Raw genomic sequence first — 21,461 nt, forward strand, 5'->3', positions numbered from 1 at the left:
ACCACGGCTTTGGCGTACATCTCCAAGCAAGGAGGGACCTACTATCTGACGTTGTACGAGATCGCAAGGGACCTCCTCACCTGGTCAAAAGGTCTAAACATATCACTAGTAACGAGGTTCATCCAAGGCAACTTGAATGTCATGGCAGATTGTCTCAGTCGGAAGGGACAAATCATTCCAACAGAATGGACCCTCCACAAGGATGTATGCAAGAGACTTTGGCCACCTGGGGCCAGCCAACCATAGATCTCTTCGCAACCTCGATGACCAAGAGGCTCCCAATATTTTGCTCACCAATCCCGGACCCAGCAGTTCATATAGATACCTTTCTCCTAGATTGGTCACATCTAGATCTATATGCATTCCCTCCGTTCAAGATTGTCAACAAGGTACTGCAGAAGTTCGCCTCTCACGAAGGGACAAGGTTGACGCTAGTTGCTCCCCTCTGGCCCGCGAGAGAATGGTTCACCGAGGTACTTCAATGGCTAGTAGACGTTCCCAGAACACTTCCCCTAAGGGTGGACCTTCTACGTCAGCCACACGTAAAGAAGGTACACCAAGGCCTCCACGCTCTTCGTCTGACTGCCTTCAGACTATCGAAAGACTATCGAGAGCTACAGGCTTTTCGAAGGAGGCAGCCAGAGCGATTGCTAGAGCAAGGAGAACATCCACCCTTAGAGTCTACCAATCGAAGTGGGAAATCTTCCGAAACTGGTGCAAGTCAGTATCCGTATCCTCGACCAGTACCTCTGTAACTCATATAGCTGACTTCCTCTTATATCTGAGGAAAGAACGATCTCTTTCAGCTCCCACTATCAAGGGTTACAGAAGCATGTTGGCATCAGTCTTCCGTCACAGAGGCTTAGATCTTTCCAACAATAAAGATCTACAGGACCTCCTTAAGTCTTTTGAGACCACGAAGGAGCGTCGTTTGGTTACACCTGGTTGGAATTTAGACGTGGTACTAAGATTCCTTATGTCAGACAGGTTCGAACCGCTACAATCAGCCTCCCTGAAAGATCTCACCTTAAAGACTCTTTTCCTGGTATGCTTAGCCACAGCTAAAAGAGTCAGTGAGATTCATGCCTTCAGCAAGAACATCGGATTCTCATCTGAAACGGCTACATGTTCTCTACAACTTGGTTTTCTAGCCATAAACGAGCTGCCTTCTCGACCTTGGCCAAAATCGTTCGATATTCCAAGCTTATCGTATATGGTTGGAAATGAACTAGAAAGAGTCTTATGCCCTGTAAGAGCTCTTAAGTTCTATTTAAAACGAACTAAACCTTTACGAGGCCCGTCTGAAGCTTTATGGTGTTCAGTTAAGAAACCATCTTTGCCTATGTCAAAGAATGCTTTATCCTATTTTATCAGACTGTTAATACGAGAAGCTCATTCCCATCTGAATGAGGAAGACCAAGCTTTGCTGAAGGTAAGGACACACGAAGTTAGAGCTGTCGCAACTTCCGTAGCCTTTAAACGAAATAGATCTCTGCGAAGTATGATAGACGCAACCTATTGGAGAAGCAAGTCAGTGTTCGCGTCTTTTTATCTTAAGAATGTCCAGTCTCTTTACGAGAACTGCTACACTCTGGGACCATTCGTAGCAGCGAGTGCAGTAGTGGGTGAGGGCTCAACCACTACAATTCCCTAATTCCATAACCTTTTTAATCTTTCTCTTGAAATGTTTTTATTGTTGTTTTTGGGTTGTCCGGAAGGCTAAGAAGCCTTTCGCATCCTGGTTGATTTTGCGGGTGGTCAAAGTCATTTCTTGAGAAGCGCCTAGATTAGAGGTTTTGATGAGGTCCTGTTGTATGGGTTGCAACCCTTGATACTTCAGATCCTAGGGGTCGCTCAGCATCCTAAGAGGATCGCGAGGCTCCGTAAGGAAGACGTACTTAAAAAGGCAGAGTAATTGTTCAAGTCGACTTCCTTACCAGGTACCTATTTATTTTGTTTTTGTTATTTTGATAACTTCTAAAATGAAATAAAAATTCTTAGCTCATATGATGTAAACATATTTTGCTGGTCTCTACCCACCCCCCTGGGTGTGAATCAGCTATTATAATCACCGGCTAAGTTAAATATTGAAAAATGTTATTTTGATACAGTAATAAAATAAATTTTTGAATATACTTACCCGGTGATTATAAATTAAAGGACCCTCCCTTCCTCCCCAATAGAGACGCAGTGGACCGAGGAGAAAATTGAGTTCTTTGTTTACAATGAGTACTGGGTATCTGAACGACAGATGGCGCTGTTGAGTACACCCCCTACCTGTGTAGCGATCGCTGGCGAATTTTTCCGTAGAGTTTTTCTGTCGAGCAACAGAGTTGCAGCTATTATAATCACCGGGTAAGTATATTCAAAAATTTATTTTATTATCAAAATAACATTTTAAAGATATATATATATACATATACCAAGGGACTTCCCCCAATTTTGGGGGGTAGCCAACATCAAACAAATGAAACAAAAAGGGGACCTCTCATCTCTACGTTCCTCCCAGCCTGACAAGGGGCTCAACCGAGTACGACTGGTACTGTTAGGGTGCCACAGCCCACCCACCCACCGTTATCCACCACAGATGAAGCTTCATAACGCTGAATCCCCTACTGATGCTACCCCCGCGGTCATCCAAGGCACCAGAGGAAGCAGCAGGGCCTACCAGAACTGCGTCACAATCGCTCGCCATTCCTTTCTATTTCTAGCACGCTCTCTTGCCTCTCTCAAATCTATCCTCCTATCACCCAGAGCTTCCTTCACTCCATCCATCCACCCAAACCTTGGCCTTCCTCAGTACTTCTCCCATCAACTCTTGCATTCATCACCTTCTTTAGCAGACAGCCATTTTCCATTCTCTCAACATGGCCAAACCACCTCATCACATTCATATCCACTCTAGCTGCTAACTCATTTCTTACACCTGTTCTCACCCTCACTACTTCGTTCCTAACCCTATCTACTCGAGATACACCAGCCATTCTCCTTAGACACTTCATCTCAAACACATTCAATTTCTGTCTCTCCGTCGCTTTCATTCCCCACAACTCGGATCCATACATCACAGTTGGTACAATCACTTTCTCATACAGAACTCTCTTTACATTCATGCCCAACCCTATATTTTTTACTACTCCCTTAACTGCCCCCAATACTTTGCATCCTTCATTCACTCTCTGACGTACATCTGTTTCCACTCCACCATTTGCTGCAACAACAGACCCCAAGTACTTAAACTGATCCACCTCCTCAAGTAACTCTCCATTCAACATGACATTCAACCTCGCACCACCTTCCCTTCTCATACATCTATGGAAACTACAAAGAGAATAGTTTAAGCCTACCAGTGTGTATACTGGGCACATATGTGAATACAGTACAATAATCATTTCTGGGTCGACCTGTGATGGCCGGTGAAAAGAGTCCTTCTTTACACTTTTCTGATATAAATCTTCCAAATATACCAGAGAAAGATAAAAGCATGGAATGCAGAGGTTACTACCCTCGCGCGAGCACCTCGTGGGTGTGGTGTATACATCAGGGGCGTGGGAAAACCACTATTCACAGGCTGTCTTCCATTTAGATAATTCCTTCATCAAAGGGAAGGGCCGTAACAAAGGCCCCAGAAACCACACTTGGACCACGCCACCGTCACCCAACACGAGCGCCCTCTAGGACATCCTTCTGTTTTGGACTTGCCCGCCATTTTGATTGGAAGAAAAAAGACGCTTTATGTATATCTACATTCCATGATAATATTATATTTGATCAGTCAAGATTTGGTTTACCACAGTAGAGAATATTACAAATTAAAAAGTTATTTTTCATAAAATGGTTGTTTTTTAACAGGATTATTTTCTTAATGAGCTTGGCTCCAGTGCATGCAATGAATTTTAGCCTGCTGTTCATTTTTATCTTATATATTTTTAAATAATGAAAGTATTCCCATTGGTCTTTGATGATGGTAAATCCTGTTTGTAGTGTGGTATTACATCACTTTGAGGTAAATATGATATTTTTTTAAAGAAAAGTAAACGATTAATCTAGTTCCATGATGAACAATGTGTCATTCCTACTCCTCATTTTTGGCCGTTTCTTTCAACAGAATTGGGAAAAAAACATTGTTGGGTTTTATGAAGTTGTCGGACAACCAAATATGCTGTGTGTGTGGATCTGTGGAGAAGCTGCCAGACAGATGGAGAAAACTTCGGAAGAAATGGTTTCCAAACGCTGCATGGCTGTGTTGCGCAAGTATTTGGGTTTGCACTTTGATGTTCCTGATGCCATCTGGTGCAAAAGGTAAGGAAACGAGCAAAAGTAGTATGCCTCCATTTTATTGTGATTTTTTAAGAAATATTTTTAATGTCCAGTCATATATATGGATGATTTTATCATCAGTTATGGGACAACCCCTGTTTTTCAATATTTAACTTAGCCGGTGATTATAATAGCTGCAACTCTGTTGCTCGACAGAAAAACTCTACGGAAAAATTCGCCAGCGATCGCTACACAGGTAGGGGGTGTACACAACAGCGCCATCTGTCGTTCAGATACCCAGTACTCATTGTAAACAAAGAACTCAATTTTCTCTCTGTCGAGCTATCGACAAGACGCTCTTATTCGCTGTTGCTAAACTGGAGTTTTTTCACAACTAATTGGTGAAGTACTTTATTCTAGTTTTGAGCTTTCGCTATGCAGGTGTTTTATATTCATCTTAAATCTTGAACTCGTTTTGGATAGATTTAATTATGGTGACAAAGAGAGTATGGACTTTCTTTCACTTTTAAATGGCCGACCCTTCCCTTAGACGGAAGTGTGTTTAGGCTTTTAGTAATTCTTATCACGTTATAGATTTTCCTCTATATATTTTATATCTCTCCGCCTTTATTAGGCCTCTTCGATTAACTTTCCTTTTATTATAAACATATAAAAATAAATTTTAATGTTTTATTTATATAGACCTTTCCTGAGAGTAGGCGGTCCTAACTTGGAAACCGAAGTTAATCAACGTTGAGCCCTTTATATTGTAATTAGCTTTTAAAGAGCTAAGGATTTAAAACTTTTTAAATGTAATATTTTATGAAAGAATTTCTTTGATAGTCTTCGTACTGTTTTCAAAGATGAACTAACGTTTAGTTTTTTTTATGCTACGCAGTTGTTGACGTTCAGGACGTTCAACATGCGCTCTATCGTTACGATAGAGAGAGAGTGTATCACGGTTTCACTTTGCAGTAAGAGTAAATCGATTCTGACGTTTTGTTCATTCTTTCTTAGCTTAAATGTTTTAAATTCTAATTTAAAGGAACTTTTTATTGAAAAACCTTTCAGTTTTTTCCTTTAGTCAAATAACATGTTTTTTTTTGACGAAATATAATTGGGCTCTTCTCTTAGGTGCGAAATCAAGAGAGAAAGAGAGAGAGAGATAGAGACGGAGGGAGAGAGAGGAGAGGAAACGTTCCGTTCAAGCGGGTAACGTTGTTCTCGTGTTACTCGCGTCCCTAGTCGCTGTACGGGGAGGAAGAATAAAACGTTTTTAGGTTTTTATTCTCGTCCCCAGGCTATGTGCGGTGAGAGATTGAAAACGTAGTTATATGAACTAGTGTTTAGTCTCTTTCCCAGCCACTGATTTTTTTATCTTAAAATATGTTTTCTGTTTTTTGCTGGTATTAATGAGCTTGCATTATACGACTGATTTCGCAATTACTACCTTTTAACGAAGGGTAGAATTGCGTGTTTCAGGTAGAAATAAGTGCAAAACAGAAAATCGAAGTGATAAAGTGATATGCGCAAAGTGTTACAGTGTTGCGTCCGAGGCGCAAAGTGTTACAGTGTTGCGTCCGAGGCGCAAAGTGTTACAGTGTTGCGTCCGAGGGTTCGTCTGTTCGTGCCTGTCGTTCACCTAGTCCGGGACCTCTTACATGCTCCCAAGCCCAGGGGAGAAGTAATGTCAAACGACTTATGGGTTCGAGAGGCCTTGACCAACGAACAGACGTTTTTTCCCTCTATGGTATCGGGTGTATCTTACCAAGATCTCCCCTACCATAAGACGAGAGAGACGTTGTTTCTCCTCGTCATCCGAAGGCTTTTCGCATAAGAAACCTGTCACAAGGTTTCGAAGCCCTTAAGCGAAAGTCAGTCCTTTCAGGACAGGTCCAGCGTCCTGGTTACAACCATTAGGACAGCTCTGACCCTTTGCAGTCATCGGATAACTGCTCGCCGCCTAACAAAAGCGTAACACAGACTCCGAGAGTCTTTTTTTTGTAGGCAAAGTGTTGCGGTCACAGACGTTACCCTCGTCTCTTACCACAACCATTTCCGTTGATCCTTAATGGGTTGTATGGCAAGACATGCAGTATATGCTTGCCTCCCTTATGGAAGACTATTCTACCGATTAGTCCGTTGAGTCTAGCCGTTTATCTCATCGATATCCTGGCTTTCAGCCAACCTAACGTTCCTTTGTGCTTACTGTTGACGTTGGCGTAGCTTAGTCACGTCAGTCAGGTTGTTTAGAACCACACTCGATGCGGTCTCGTGTGGTTTTTCAGCCGCATTTGGACGTTAGGCCACTTGCTGATACTCCTGTTGACGTTCAAGACGTTCACTAACAATCGGAGTTGACTTGTTTTGACGCTGTGCGTCAACCTCCGCATTCTAGAGTCGTTTTGACTGCTCAGTCTAGGCAGTCAAAGCAGTCTCGAGTGGACGCTGTGCGTCCTCACGCACCTGTTGTGGTTGACAGTTCAGTTGTTGACAGTTCACAGACTGTCAAGCAGTTACATGACGTTGCGTTCTGGTCCGCTACTAATGCACCAGTGAGTGTGGACTCTGCTTGTAAAGCATTGCCACCACGGTAGGTCTCTCCCTTGCTTGAGACTCAGCTTTTATCGGACAAGGTTCCTGTAGATGAGGAAGTTGCTGTTCTCCCTCCTACTGATATTCCCTTGAGGACTCTGTCAGATGGAGAGGAGCCTAAAGCTGCTTAGCCTCCTATGGACTTTAATTAAATCATGATGATTTTTTTTAAGGATCTTCGTCCGGATCTTTTTGTAACTGCTGCTCCTCGTTCGCCTAAACGTCAGAGCTTACACTAGGCCTAGCTACTTCGAAGCCGTTGTTTTTAAGCTAGTGCTCTCTCGCTCTCCTAGAGAGCGTTACGTTGGCTAGGCGACTGGTTTTTCACCAGGAGGAGTTTGGGGGATACAGCCTTTGCTTTCCCTTCTTTTAAACTGGTTTATAGAGCGAGAGTCTGATGTGACACGAGAGAAGTTCTCGGCTTGGGAGTTCATGCCTCTGCCCAGATAGACTTCTCAATTCTGGTAGACTCTCCCTGGCGCCTAGCCAGGAGACGCTCCAAGTTGTTTACAGGTCAACTTCACAGCTGTTTTCGAGCCTTTGAAGTTTTGCTGTACAATTATGTCACGCATAACAAGGCTTTCAGGGATGGTAAACGGTTCCGCCTCAGTCGCTAACCCCGTCTGTTGCCACACCTGCTCCCGTAGACCCTAAATGGGCTTTGCTGCAAGACATGCAGTCCAAGCTTGCGTCCTTGATAGAGGACTTAAATGCGGAGAAGGTTGCTACCGAACCTTCTGGCCAACAACCTTCCAACCGGTCGGTTGTGCGCCCTGTTGACGCTGAGGTAACCTACTCGCGTCTGCCAGTGGAGGTGGTTCCTCCACCGATGCGACCCAGTGTGGGTTGCCAGCCGCACGTTGACGTTAAGCGACGCTCGGAGGTGATTGTTGACGTTCAGGACGTTCAACAACCAGCAGAGGTGACTTGTTTTGACGCAGTGCGTCAACCTCAGCAACCCGGTAGGGTGTTGACTGCACCACCCAGACGGTCTAGACAGTCTCGGGTTGACGCTGTGCTTCCTCGCGCACCCATGGTTGTTGACAGTTCACAGACTGTGCAGCAGTTCCATGATATTGCGTCCGGCTCCGTCACGCATCCACCAGTGCGACCGGACTCAGCGAGCCAGACGTTGCCCACTCCGTTGCCGTTTCCTCATCAGTTTTCGGATGAGGAACCCTCTGATGAGGACGTTGCTGAACAACAAGACGATCAGCCCCCAGAATAGATCAAGCCCTGCTATCCATCCAGAAGATGCTGAAGAAGGAACGCTGCTCAGTCAGGCTGTGGATGAGTCTGGTAGGGACGCTGTCATCCGTGGAACAATTTGTGTCACTAGGAAGACTACACCTCCGTCCTCTTCAATATCATCTAGCTTTTCACTGGAAAAAGGACAAGACGCTAGAAGCGGTCTCGATCCCGGTTTCCGAAAAGATAAAGTCTTGTCTGACTTGGTGAAAGGACAATATCAACCTAAGAGAGGGTCTTCCCCTAGCTGTTCAGACTCCCAACCACGTTCTCTTCTCGGACGCATCGGACGTAGGCTGGGGTGCGACATTAGACGGTCGGGAATGCTCGGGAATATGGAACTCGAGTCAAAGGACAATGCATATCAACTGCAAGGAGCTACTGGCAGTACGTCTGGCCTGGAAAAGCTTCAGGTCTCTCCTTCAAGGCAAAGTGGTGGAGGTGAACTCGGACAACACCACGGCTTTGGCGTACATCTCCAAGCAAGGAGGGACCTACTATCTGACGTTGTACGAGATCGCAAGGGACCTCCTCACCTGGTCAAAAGGTCTAAACATATCACTAGTAACGAGGTTCATCCAAGGCAACTTGAATGTCATGGCAGATTGTCTCAGTCGGAAGGGACAAATAATTCCAACAGAATGGACCCTCCACAAGGATGTATGCAAGAGACTTTGGGCCACCTGGGGCCAGCCAACCATAGATCTCTTCGCAACCTCGATGACCAAGAGGCTCCCAATATTTTGCTCACCAATCCCGGACCCAGCAGTTCATATAGATACCTTTCTCCTAGATTGGTCACATCTAGATCTATATGCATTCCCTCCGTTCAAGATTGTCAACAAGGTACTGCAGAAGTTCGCCTCTCACGAAGGGACAAGGTTGACGCTAGTTGCTCCCCTCTGGCCCGCGAGAGAATGGTTCACCGAGGTACTTCGATGGCTAGTAGACGTTCCCAGAACACTTCCCCTAAGGGTGGACCTTCTACGTCAGCCACACGTAAAGAAGGTACACCAAGGCCTCCACGCTCTTCGTCTGACTGCCTTCAGACTATCGAAAGACTATCGAGAGCTACAGGCTTTTCGAAGGAGGCAGCCAGAGCGATTGCTTGAGCAAGGAGAACATCCACCCTTAGAGTCTACCAATCGAAGTGGGAAATCTTCCGAAACTGGTGCAAGTCAGTATCCGTATCCTCGACCAGTACCTCTGTAACTCATATAGCTGACTTCCTCTTATATCTGAGGAAAGAACGATCTCTTTCAGCTCCCACTATCAAGGGTTACAGAAGCATGTTGGCATCAGTCTTCCATCACAGAGGCTTAGATCTTTCCAACAATAAAGATCTACAGGACCTCCTTAAGTCTTTTGAGACCACGAAGGAGCGTCGTTTGGTTACACCTGGTTGGAATTTAGACGTGGTACTAAGATTCCTTATGTCAGACAGGTTCGAACCGCTACAATCAGCCTCCCTGAAAGATCTCACCTTAAAGACTCTTTTCCTGGTATGCTTAGCCACAGCTAAAAGAGTCAGTGAGATTCATGCCTTCAGCAAGAACATCGGATTCTCATCTGAAACGGCTACATGTTCTCTACAACTTGGTTTTCTAGCCATAAACGAGCTGCCTTCTCGACCTTGGCCAAAATCGTTCGATATTCCAAGCTTATCGTATATGGTTGGAAATGAACTAGAAAGAGTCTTATGCCCTGTAAGAGCTCGTAAGTTCTATTTAAAACGAACTAAACCTTTACGAGGCCCGTCTGAAGCTTTATGGTGTTCAGTTAAGAAACCATCTTTGCCTATGTCAAAGAATGCTTTATCCTATTTTATCAGACTGTTAATACGAGAAGCTCATTCCCATCTGAATGAGGAAGACCAAGCTTTGCTGAAGGTAAGGACACACGAAGTTAGAGCTGTCGCAACTTCCGTGGCCTTTAAACGAAATAGATCTCTGCGAAGTATAATAGACGCAACCTATTGGAGAAGCAAGTCAGTGTTCGCGTCTTTTTATCTTAAGAATGTCCAGTCTCTTTACGAGAACTGCTACACTCTGGGACCATTCGTAGCAGCGAGTGCAGTAGTGGGTGAGGGCTCAACCACTACAATTCCCTAATTCCATAACCTTTTTAATCTTTCTCTTGAAATGTTTTTATTGTTGTTTTTGGGTTGTCCGGAAGGCTAAGAAGCCTTTCGCATCCTGGTTGATTTGGCGGGTGGTCAAAGTCATTTCTTGAGAAGCGCCTAGATTAGAGGTTTTGATGAGGTCCTGTTGTATGGGTTGCAACCCTTGATACTTCAGATCCTAGGGGTCGCTCAGCATCCTAAGAGGATCGCGAGGCTCCGTAAGGAAGACGTACTTAAAAAGGCAGAGTAATTGTTCAAGTCGACTTCCTACCAGGTACCTATTTATTTTGTTTTTGTTATTTTGATAACTTCTAAAATGAAATAAAAATTCTTAGCTCATATGATGTAAACATATTTTGCTGGTCTCTACCCACCCCCCTGGGTGTGAATCAGCTATTATAATCACCGGCTAAGTTAAATATTGAAAAATGTTATTTTGATAATAAAATAAATTTTTGAATATACTTACCCGGTGATTATAAATTAAAGGACCCTCCCTTCCTCCCCAATAGAGACGCAGTGGACCGAGGAGAAAATTGAGTTCTTTGTTTACAATGAGTACTGGGTATCTGAACGACAGATGGCGCTGTTGAGTACACCCCCTACCTGTGTAGCGATCGCTGGCGAATTTTTCCGTAGAGTTTTTCTGTCGAGCAACAGAGTTGCAGCTATTATAATCACCGGGTAAGTATATTCAAAAATTTATTTTATTATCAAAATAACATATTTCTATTTTATGTTTTTTTTACTCTGAATTATTCTCTTACTTTTGACCATGATAAATTGCCTTAATTTAATGTAAATGGTTCTTGCAGGTATACAGTACAGTAATCATAATGATAAACATTTAGCGCTTAGTTTCATACTCAGTGTTTACTTGAAATAGAAAAAATAATGTGTAATTTGCATTACTGTATCAATCTTATCCTTTAAAGATGTAAAGAAATTTATTGAGAGTCTGTATTAAAATTTGTATCATAATTTTTCAAGTTGTGATTTTAATGTATATTAAAGACATATATCTTATACGCAGTCACACCTTATCCCAAAGAGGCATCAAAGTAAATATAAAGCAGTAGTATTGAGATAAACTAAATGATTATGAAAATCAAAAACATTTGTTCCGTAACCGAAATACAAACCACGCTATTTACAAAGGGTATTACTTTTAGCGTAGCTGAAATGGCGAGCCATTAGAATTTAACGAGGGTGTATTACCCCCGCGCTAGTTAGCGGGGGGGTAGGGGAGTGGTAGCTAGCTACTCCTCCTCCCCCTCACACACAGGTGAATACCCACTTTCACTTTTGGCTCGGACTGTGACAGACGTCTCTGTCTTGGTCCTCGCTTGGCAGCCATTGTTTGTTTTGTCTTTACTTAATCGCTTACTTTTCATTTACTCACTATATATGTAAACATGTTTTCATGTTTGTATATATATTTGAGTATAGAAATGAGTAAGTTTCCTTTTCAGATTTGTGTGTGTAGTGTACGATATCTACGTGTAGGCCTCGGCAGTTAGGCCACCACGGCATAATTTTATGGGTGGCGATCGAGTTTGACTTATGTCTTTCTCTCTCTCTCTCTCTCTCTCTCTCTTGAGGTCGTTCACCCTTTTACTACGTGTTACTACGGCCTTGTAGCCTAGCTTCCTTTCCGTGTGGGGGGTTGCTACGCCGTACGTTTGTCTCAATTAGTTATGAATCTAATTGTAGTTGTTTTTTGTTTTTCAGCTTGTAGAACGATTCCTTTCGGGGTTTTCGTTCTTTCTTTAGTGTTCATTCATTTTTAAATTTCATAATTACATAGTTATAATTACATAATTATAATTGTTATAATTCTGTTTTGGTTACAGCTCTCCTTCCGCGAGTGTAAGTGGTTGTGAGGGCACGTGCCTGTTGTGTAATTCTTGTTCCTTTCCCTCGGGATTCCTCTTCGGAGCCTTCCCGGGGGAATGAATGTGTACTAATATTATTTGTTTTATTTTTTTACAGTTACCGATCTAGTTCGTTTCTGTAATATAGCAACGGTGTGAGCTGTCTGGTTGAGTCCTGGGGATTCGGCTGTTGCTGCCTCCCCCCTTGTATTTTCGTCAGGGGCGTGTCTCCTTCTACTGGTAGTACTCCCGTGACGACGGACAGCTCTCCAGTTCATTTTAGAACTCTCAGGAGGCTTGCATCCTTGGGCGGGTAACTTTCCTTCCGAGGGAAGTTTTTCCTGTCCAGGCTTGAGTTTTTCCCCTTTTGGGGGGTTCTTCTCTTGCCTTTTTTACGTGCGACTATGCTCTTGGTGCTGAGCGGTCGCACCTGCAGTTTCGCTCAAGGGGCTGGGCAACTGCAGGAGCTCCTCTTCGGAGGATTGCTCCTTTTAGGTCACTGGCTGACCAGTCTCTTCCACGAAGTGTTTCTCTTTTGTTCGCGAGAGAGTACACTCATAGAGACTCCTCTTCGGAGGTTTCTCCTGTTGCTGTTGCTGTTGGCCTCCCTCGCCGTAAGGCCCACCGTCCGCCTCGTCGTAAGGGCCTCTCATCTCCCTATAAGGGTGCTTGAGGCGCCTTTTTGGATCTCCGTTTGCAGCCTACAACTCCTTTTTCTCGATCTTCCGCCTTGGTGCAGATGGACAGCAGTCTGATCTCGTCTTTCGACGGGCAACGGTCTTCCCGACGGACAACGGTCTTCCCGACGGACAGCGGTCTTCCGACGGACATCAGTCTCCTGGCGGACAACGATCCCTTCGGGGCAAAGGGTTGCCCCCACGGGGGTTCTTCCCTTGCGTGTCAGGGTTTCCCTGCGCGCCCTTCTGCTGTGTTCTCTCCTGCTCCTGCTCAGTGTGAGCACATCAGCACTCTCCTGTTCGTCAGCGCTTTCAAGATGATCATCCCTGCGGTTCCTGTTGGTTCCTGTTACGCGCCCTGTGCGCCCACGTTCGCCCTTGCGATCTAGAACTTCGGTTCAGGTCGGGGTCAAGGACTCTTCTTCTTTGCGCAGGCTTCCACGCGTAGCCTTCTGCTCGTCAGCGCTCATCAGCTCATCAGCGATCATCAGCTCGCCAGCAATCATCAGCTCGCCAGCGATCATCAGCTCGCCAGCGATCATCAGCTCGTCAGCGATCATCAGCTCGCCAGCGATCTCCGGATCGCCCACGTGTGTTACAGCCGGCACGCCAACGTTCTCCAACACTTCTGAAGGAACATGGTTCGCCAGCTACTAGCTCACCTGCGCATGCTGATCGCCATCGCGCGACCCTCAACTGCGGATGCTGATCTCCATCGCGCGACCCTCAACTGCGGATGCTGATCTCCATCGCGCGACCCTCAACTGCGGATGCTGATCGCCATCGCGCGACCCTCAACTGCGGATGCTGATCTCCATCGCGCGACCCTCAACTGCGGATGCTGATCGCCATCGCGCGACCCTCAACTGCGGATGCTGATCGCCATCGCGCGACCCTCAACTGCGGATGCTGATCGCCATCGCGCGACCCTCAACTGCGGATGCTGATCGCCATCCCGCGACCCTCAACTGCGGATGCTGATCGCCATCGCGCGACCCTCAACTGCGGATACTGATCACCATCGCGCGACCCTCAACTGCGGATGCTGATCGCCATCGCGCAACCCTCAACTGCGGATGCTGATCGCCATCGCGCGACCGCACACCTGCGGATGCTGATCACCATCGCTCGACCCTGCGCATGCTGATCACCATCGCGCGACCCTCAACTGCGTATGCTGTTCGCCATCGCGTGATCGCCCACCTGCCGATGCTGTTCGCCATCGCGCGACCGCCGACCTGCGCATGCTGATCGCCATCGCGCGACCCTGGCATGCTGATCACCATCACGCGACCCTGCGCATACTGATCACCATCGCACGACCCGGCGCATGCTGATCACTGCTCGCGATCGCTCGCCAACGCACGATCGCTCACCTGCGCATACTGCTCGACCATCGCGTCGGCATAACACAACGCGCCATCGCCAACCTGCGCGTTAGCGCTCACCAGCTCACCACCGATCGCTTGTTGATCCATATCGCCAGCGGTCCTCCTTGCCCACGCGGCAGCGCGTTTCCTCGCCATCGCGCTAACGCTTGCGTTCGCCGCCTCGGACTCGCTCTCATCCACCTGCCCACCCTCACGACCGCTCGCCTGCGCGCCCGCGCGACCGCTCGCCCGTGCAACCGCGCGACCGCTCGCCGTGCAACTGCACGACCACTCGCCTGCGCGCCCACGTGCCTGCACGTCTACGCTCATGCTCTCCAATGTTCGCCCACGCGAACCAACGGTTTTTCCATCGCGCGGACGGATGGTGTTCCGTCGCGCGAACCTACAGTGTTTCTTCGCACAAATGTCGGCTTATTTCTTGCAGTATCCATTGCTCGTCTATGGGTTATCGCTCGCCGACCACCAGGAATTCCCGTCGCGCGAGCTCCAGGGCAATTGCGACCACGATTCCCAATGGGGTTTTCGCAGCATGACCAGCCTGGCGAGTTCTTCTGGAGCGTATTTCCAGAACACTGCCTCACCCCGTAAACACAGAGCATGGCACTTGCAAGAATAGGAGAAACTTAAGGGAGATCTGAGCAACACTCCTCTATTCCTGAACCTGGGTTAGCCCTTCCCCATCATTCCCTGGAAGGATTTTTGGCGGGGGGGCTTTCCGTTCGAGATTTCTCCATCGGACAAGGGGTGACTGCTTACCTCTTCCTCTGGGAGCTTACCAGGTACTTTCCCTCCTCGGTTACGGCCCGAGGTTTGGTTCAAGGAAACTACAGGAAGATCAAGGGTACTTTCCTCCTCTCGAGCTCAGGCACCTTGGCCTTTCGTCGTTAAGTATCTAACTTGCGGACAAGCTCGATGTTGTACCATCTGGACGCGCTGACTGAGGGCTTCCTTCGGGTGTCTCATCTGTGGAGGTCGACGACCTCAGACACCCTTCCATCCTTGAGAAGAGTTTGTTTGTGCCCAAGGACAGAGACTTAGACTGCTGCTGTGCGGAGTAAATCGACTTCCGGTTTCACTCCTCCAAGGCGCTTTCTTCCAGACTCTGCAGGGCTCCAGCGCCCTTTTCTTTCAACCACGTCGGCCTAAGTTATCGGCTACGACAACTAGGACAAGGTGTCCAATTGCAGTTTCCTCCTGTCAGGAACAGATGGCACGGGAGACTCCCCCGGGGGGGTATAGTCCTAAAAGGAGTTCACGAACTCTAGGATTGCAGGTTTTTCGCTGGGAGGATGCTGAAGGTTACTCATCCGAATGACAGCTTCCCGATGCCCATTCCCGCACAATCTCTGTGAGTAGCCAAGGATATCGCGCCTGCCGTCTCTGTCAGCGAATTCAGTGTCTCTGAACCTCTATGCCATAGCGTCAGCAGAGTTGCCCGGTTGGGCAGAATGATCCATACCTTAGGCGAAGGTCTTCCTTAGGATCATAGACGGCTTCACTCCCGGCCCCCTCAGTCGATCCTTTCTTGTAAGGAAGGATCTGAGAGGGGATGTCCATAGTCGACCTCTCAGCCCTGATCAAGTTTGTCGAACAAACTTCGGCCAGCGTAGACCAGCAGAATCGATCAGACTGGTAACGAGGCGACAGGACTCCTTAAACCCTGGATCGGAAGGACGGGTACTTTCAGTTTCCATTCCTTCCATCTTCCAGGGTGCTCGTCGAATTCAGCCTAGACTGCAAGTATTCCTGCTTATGATGCAGTGTGGCTATCCCACCGTGGCATAGCAGGTTTGTTTCCCCAGAGAACTCTCCCTGCCTTCCTCTTGGCCGCTCAGGTGCAGGCTTCCGCCTCCTCTGCTGTTTGGAGGGCTGGTCAACTCCGGTAGGCTCGGGTTTCGACCTTCTTCAGCGCCGGGACAAGCTTCCGGATGCTTACCATGAGTGTGGGCTCATGGTATTTTGCTTGGAGCCTTCTCTTCCTCTGCCTCAACATCTGGAGTATCTGGCCATGATATTGAGTCAACCGCCTTACCACATTGGAAACCCCGCTTCTCGTCCGTCCAGCGAGGTTAAGCAACGTCGGTACTTGAATGGGTGACCACCTGGGGACGCCAGATTCTGTTACCACATCCCCCGAGCCTTCCTTTCGGTTGACTGTGGCAAGACTGAGGAGAGTCGCAGTACCTGTTCTCAGTCAAGCAGAGCTTTCAGCCCTACCTTGGAACGTTCCTAGTTCTTCTTTCCTCATTGACCCGTCTATAGTCCGAACGGTCGCCTCAGGATAAGTTCCATGTGGGGCGATCCAAGTTCCGGTGGCTTCAGGCAATGTTTAACCGGACTCCCTGGCCCTATGGGACCAGCGGAACTATTAGACCTGCAATGGGTGTTGACCTATGGAGCCTCTTGATGGTAGTGGATATTCTCGTCCTTTCCCCACATTCTTGATGCGGTTCTCGGACTCGTCAAAGGAAAGGGGGGGGGGGCATGTTCCGGTCCAGGCCTATGGTCAAGACCTGAAGGATACCTCTCCATCATTCAGGCAGGCTTAGGGGCCTTAGTCTGGCCCCTCTTCAGATCCTACAGCTCCTGCCGAGTCGCCCCGTTGCGCGTCGACTTCATTCTAACCAGCAGGGGACGCATTTTCATACCTTCACATCTTGCAGTAGAGATACCGAGATGATTGAGATTCTCTCAATACCACCATCGGCTCTCTCATTCCAGGCAGGGGAATGTTTCTCTCAGACTATCCGAGCAGAGCCTCATAGATAGAGTGTACCTGGGGGTCTTTGACCTTGGGTAACCAGCAAGTGCTGGTCTGGGGGACCTGATCGCGACAGCTTGGAACCTCAAGCTTCCGCTATTCTTCCCCCCAGTCTCAGACCCCGAGACTCTGGCAAGATGCATTCCGGTGATGGTGGGACAACTTCGACGCCTGCGTCTTCCCTCCTTTTTGTCTGTGGACAATGGGTCTCAACAAGACCAGGTTGTCTGTCAACCTTTCAATGGGAGAGCTCCACTGGGACTATGCGCAGAACGGTTTCTGGACCCTCTGCTTCCCCTGACGGAACTCCCGGGAGAGCTTCTCCCACGGCGCAGACTACTCAAGCAACCACACTGCGACATCTCTCCCGAACCGGGGCGTCGCTTCGGCTTCATGCCTGGAGACACTACGCTTCCTCCTCTAGAAGAGACAACCCGCTACAGTCGCGGTACGGAGGTCGCGTCATCTGCGATAGTCATCCACAGGGGTCTCCCAGGCAAAGTGAAGAGTCTAAGGTGGTTGGTGCCGTGGGAGATATACCTCTGCCCTTGAGGCCTCTTCTCCAGCAATAACGGTCTTATTGCCTTTCGGCGGGAGGAAACTCCTTTCCGCTCTCGGCAATGAAGCCTGTCGCTCAGCCTTTTCCTGACCTTCAGGCTTAAAGGAATAACTTTTTCCTGCCTGCTGGATCTATCCTCGCTCATGCGAAGCTACGATCGTCCCTGCCCTAGTCGGAGGAAGACCTCCAACTTGGAGCATGGCTCGGACTTTTAGTCCTTTAAGAGATCTTCTCAAGACCCTTTTACGACAGGCCTCGGATTGTATTCCGCCTTGGGTCTTCTGCTCACTCTGGCCACGGCCAGTGTGTAAGCAATCTTCTTGGTCTCTTACTACTCCCCCCTTTCTAAGGAAGAGGGGAAGGCAACATTCAGGCTCGCTCCTGAGTTGTTGGCTAGACTCAGAATCTGAGGGTCCCGGCCCTTCGGTCCGATTCATTCAAGATTTCGAGTCTCCATTCTGTGTCTGATGTCCCAAGACCTTCTCTTTCTTGCCAGTAAAGGAATCGAGAGGTTAGCGCTGGGAACAGCTGCAGTTTGTCCTCAGTTGCAGCCGATTTGGGAGCACAAGGAGGACATGGGGGGAGAGTCACCAGTCTACCTCTTCAGCCCGGACTCAAGAACATTCATCTCGACCTGTCTTCAGACCCTCCCCCGTCACGTCGCCCTACAGCACGATGTTGGATACATCGCAACGTCCCTCGCCTTCGAGTAATACTACTCTGTGACGCAGGTGCTACAAGCTGGAGTCTGGAAGCGTCTAATGACCTTCGCAGCCCGCTTCCTGCAGGGCGTGACCTACAGGAGTCTCGATACGTTTTCTATCGCTCTGTGGTGGCTACACAACGGCTGGTCTAACCTCAGGCTCCTTTTTGGACAGGTAGCAGAAGGTTGAGGGCATTGTTATCAGGTTTTAGTCTGCATGAACGAAAGAAGTATGTCTGGCCCTTACTTCTTTCTTCATCATCCCCTCTACGAGGAAGCAGCATCCTGGTCTCTGCATAGCTGACCTCGAACCTCTGCAGGTAAACCATGCTTCCTTGTGTTCCGAGTATTGAGTCAATACTGTCGCGTCCCCCATACCCTGACGAGGTGGTATTGGGAACATCCTAACCCAGAGTTCCTTCTGGAACTCCAGGTCAACTGCCTAGGACGGGTCACACTTCTTCCTTCACACACAAGCTTACGTAGGCCACATGGTTCCTTGCGGAGCAAGGAACTTGTGAGGTGCAGGGACTCCTTTTCTCGAGTGCGACTCACTCGGATTCTGAGTCCCCGGGTAAAGCCAAAGCCAGTATGGCTGGGGACTTTCCACCCTTCCTAAGGGTTAAGTCACCCTTTGTAAATATCGTGGTTTGTATTTCGGTTACGGAACAAATGACAAATTCGAAGATAATTTGTATTTTTCCTAACCATACAAACCTTAGCTATTTACACATATTTGCCCACCAGCCCTGTCCCCCAAGACAAGTCCTACCTCTAAGTGAAAGTGAGTATTCACCTGTGTGTGAGGGGGAGGAGGGGTAGCTAGCTACCACTCCCCTACCCCCCCGCTAACTAGCGCTGGGGTAATACACCCTCGTTAAATTCTAATGGCTCGCCATTTCAGCTACGCTAAAAGTAATACCCTTTGTAAATAGCTAAGGTTTGTATGGTTAGGAAAAATACAAATTATCTTCGAATTTGTCATTTTTATGGAGTTAGTGGTTCTCTAGTATATCAGATCTAATACTCTCTGATCCCCGTGAAAGGTGTCATTGAGTATATGTTGATATTCAAAACCATCATTCAGATTAATTGGATTCTGAGAACATTAGAAAGATAAATATTCCCAGTTGTAATTCACATTACAAAAATGTGTCTTGCACTGTTGTTATTTAGTTGTAGTGTTGTAAAATGAAGACAATGTACTAGCTACCCTTATCTAGTGCAGCCCCAAAAGAAAGCAAGAAAGGACAGGTTGGAAAGGAGTGGAGATTAGCAACAGAAAATCATTAAATCTGCAGATTGTAGTAGTCAGACCTCATTAATCCCGGTTTTGGTTTTTCGCCGCCAAAGGAAAAAAAAAATTCTTTGTGGTTGTTTACCCAACATTAAGAATTTGAATTCTAATAGTTGGCAACAGCATTGTGATAGCCAAGAACAATGCAATACCTATCAAATAAAAATTCTCATAAAAATTGCGATTAAATTCAAGCTGGGCGATGATTTCAAATAACTCGCGCTCCTTTACACTGGGAGCACTGCACACCACTACCTATCTCTACACTCAGCTGTTACTAGCTCTCTCTGTACAGTGTATATCCATTTACGGTGGTAAAAAATTACAGCTATATTTGAAATAAGCTGCGTTTTGATTAAACTGGTGTTTCTCTGGACTGTAGCAAATAATAATGCATGTAATACATATTTACATTTCAGTATGGCAATTATAATAATTAAAAACGTAGCGAATTATAATCTTACGCATTGTTTACATTCAAATCAGCTGATCAAATCTGTCAAATCTGGGTAGTCCGTCGTCTGCACAATATCATCCCACTGATGTGACCATTCACTTTCACAGAATTACCTCACTGATATAACCTATCATGCATATTAGTATGATATCTCCTTCACATTATTATTGTCCTTCACTTCTTATTATATCCTTAATCCTTTTCCCAGTTCCTTTCCAAATCCCTTTTGTACATTTACTTTGCTCTTCCACATACTTCTACAACCTATCTTTCCAACTCTTGATTCTTATTATTTTTGTGATTTCATTCATCTTCTCTTTTCTAGCATTCATTCATCATTTGTGTCTTATGAATCATTCCAAACTTCTTTCTTATCCCTCATTCCAAGTATTCCCATTCCTATTTTTCATTCCTTCTCGCATTTCCCAAATTCATTGAGTTCGCTAATTTATTTGAATTTAGAGTAGATGTGGCGGAGGAAATGTGCAAGAAGGAGGAACTTGGCTACCCCCCCCCCCCCCCCCCCCCGTCTCATCTCTTTGTCATATTTTTTTGTCCTCTCTCCCTGGTGTTTCCCTTAACTGTAACCAATAATAATCCATGTAATATTCACATTTTAGTATCGTGTTTATAATTAAAAACATGGCGAATTATAATTTCTGAACTGTTTACATTCAAAGCAGCTGATCAACCCTGCCTAGTCCGTTGTCAACTGTAATTTTTGGATCAAATAACGGATTTTGAGCAAAGCGAAAAATCTATTTTTGGGTGAGAGTGCCATGTTGTCCTGATGGAAGGTTCTTTTTGGTAGCTTTCTAAGGGATGTTTGCTACAGTAATACTCCCAGAGAAATAAACCGAAGGTCTCCAGGATTCTAACTCTTGGCGCGAGTATCCAGTTAAAGATATCGCTAGGGATCAGGGACGTATTTTTTATATACGACACATAGCAATCTTCACCCCGAATAGATTTAACTCCTTGATGTAAGGGGGAAGAATGGCGAAAGGGAGGGGGTCCCATTCTAGGTACCTGGTGGACCTCCTATCCTTACAACTACCGGCCGCCATTCCTTTACTTGTCTTTAAGCAGGAATAGCCGCAGATAGTAGTTTCGGGTGGGGTCAGCAAAAGGGTGGGTCCATCAGGACGACATGGCACTCTCACCCATAAATAGATTTTTCGCTTCGCTCAAAATCCGTTTATTGGGCTCGGCCATGTCATCCTGATGGAAGCATACTAGAAAAATAACTTGAAAGTACTACTGTATATCTGTGGAGTTGTGTGTGTGCCTTCTACCTTGAATGGATTCCTTATCTGGTCTCCTAGACCTGTATATGAAATTCCAGTTAATTGTCATTTCCACTAAACCTGAAACTGGTTCAGTGCTTCCTGCCCCCTACAGGGAAAGTGTCGACATCGACGATAAGAATTCAAGGCTTGAATTTCCGTCAGAAGGAAGGTAAAACTTTAGAGATTACCTTTCACATACCTTAGAAATCTGTATCCTGATTTCAAGTT

At 46.7% G+C, this 21,461-nt stretch overlaps 1 protein-coding gene across 1 annotated transcript in view; it reads left to right on the plus strand.

Moving 5' to 3' along the window:
* The window catches only part of LOC137616558 (uncharacterized), a 142,425-nt gene that overhangs the window by 44,956 nt on the left and 76,008 nt on the right, over positions 1 to 21,461 (plus strand). The window contains exon 8 of the mRNA XM_068346420.1: positions 4,109 to 4,302. Coding sequence (XP_068202521.1) covers positions 4,109 to 4,302 — 194 coding nt within the window. The remainder of the gene's footprint in view (positions 1 to 4,108; positions 4,303 to 21,461) is intronic.

This window comes from Palaemon carinicauda, chromosome 22, assembly GCF_036898095.1.
Source record: "Palaemon carinicauda isolate YSFRI2023 chromosome 22, ASM3689809v2, whole genome shotgun sequence".
In the NCBI taxonomy this organism is placed as follows: Eukaryota; Metazoa; Arthropoda; class Malacostraca; order Decapoda; family Palaemonidae; genus Palaemon; species Palaemon carinicauda.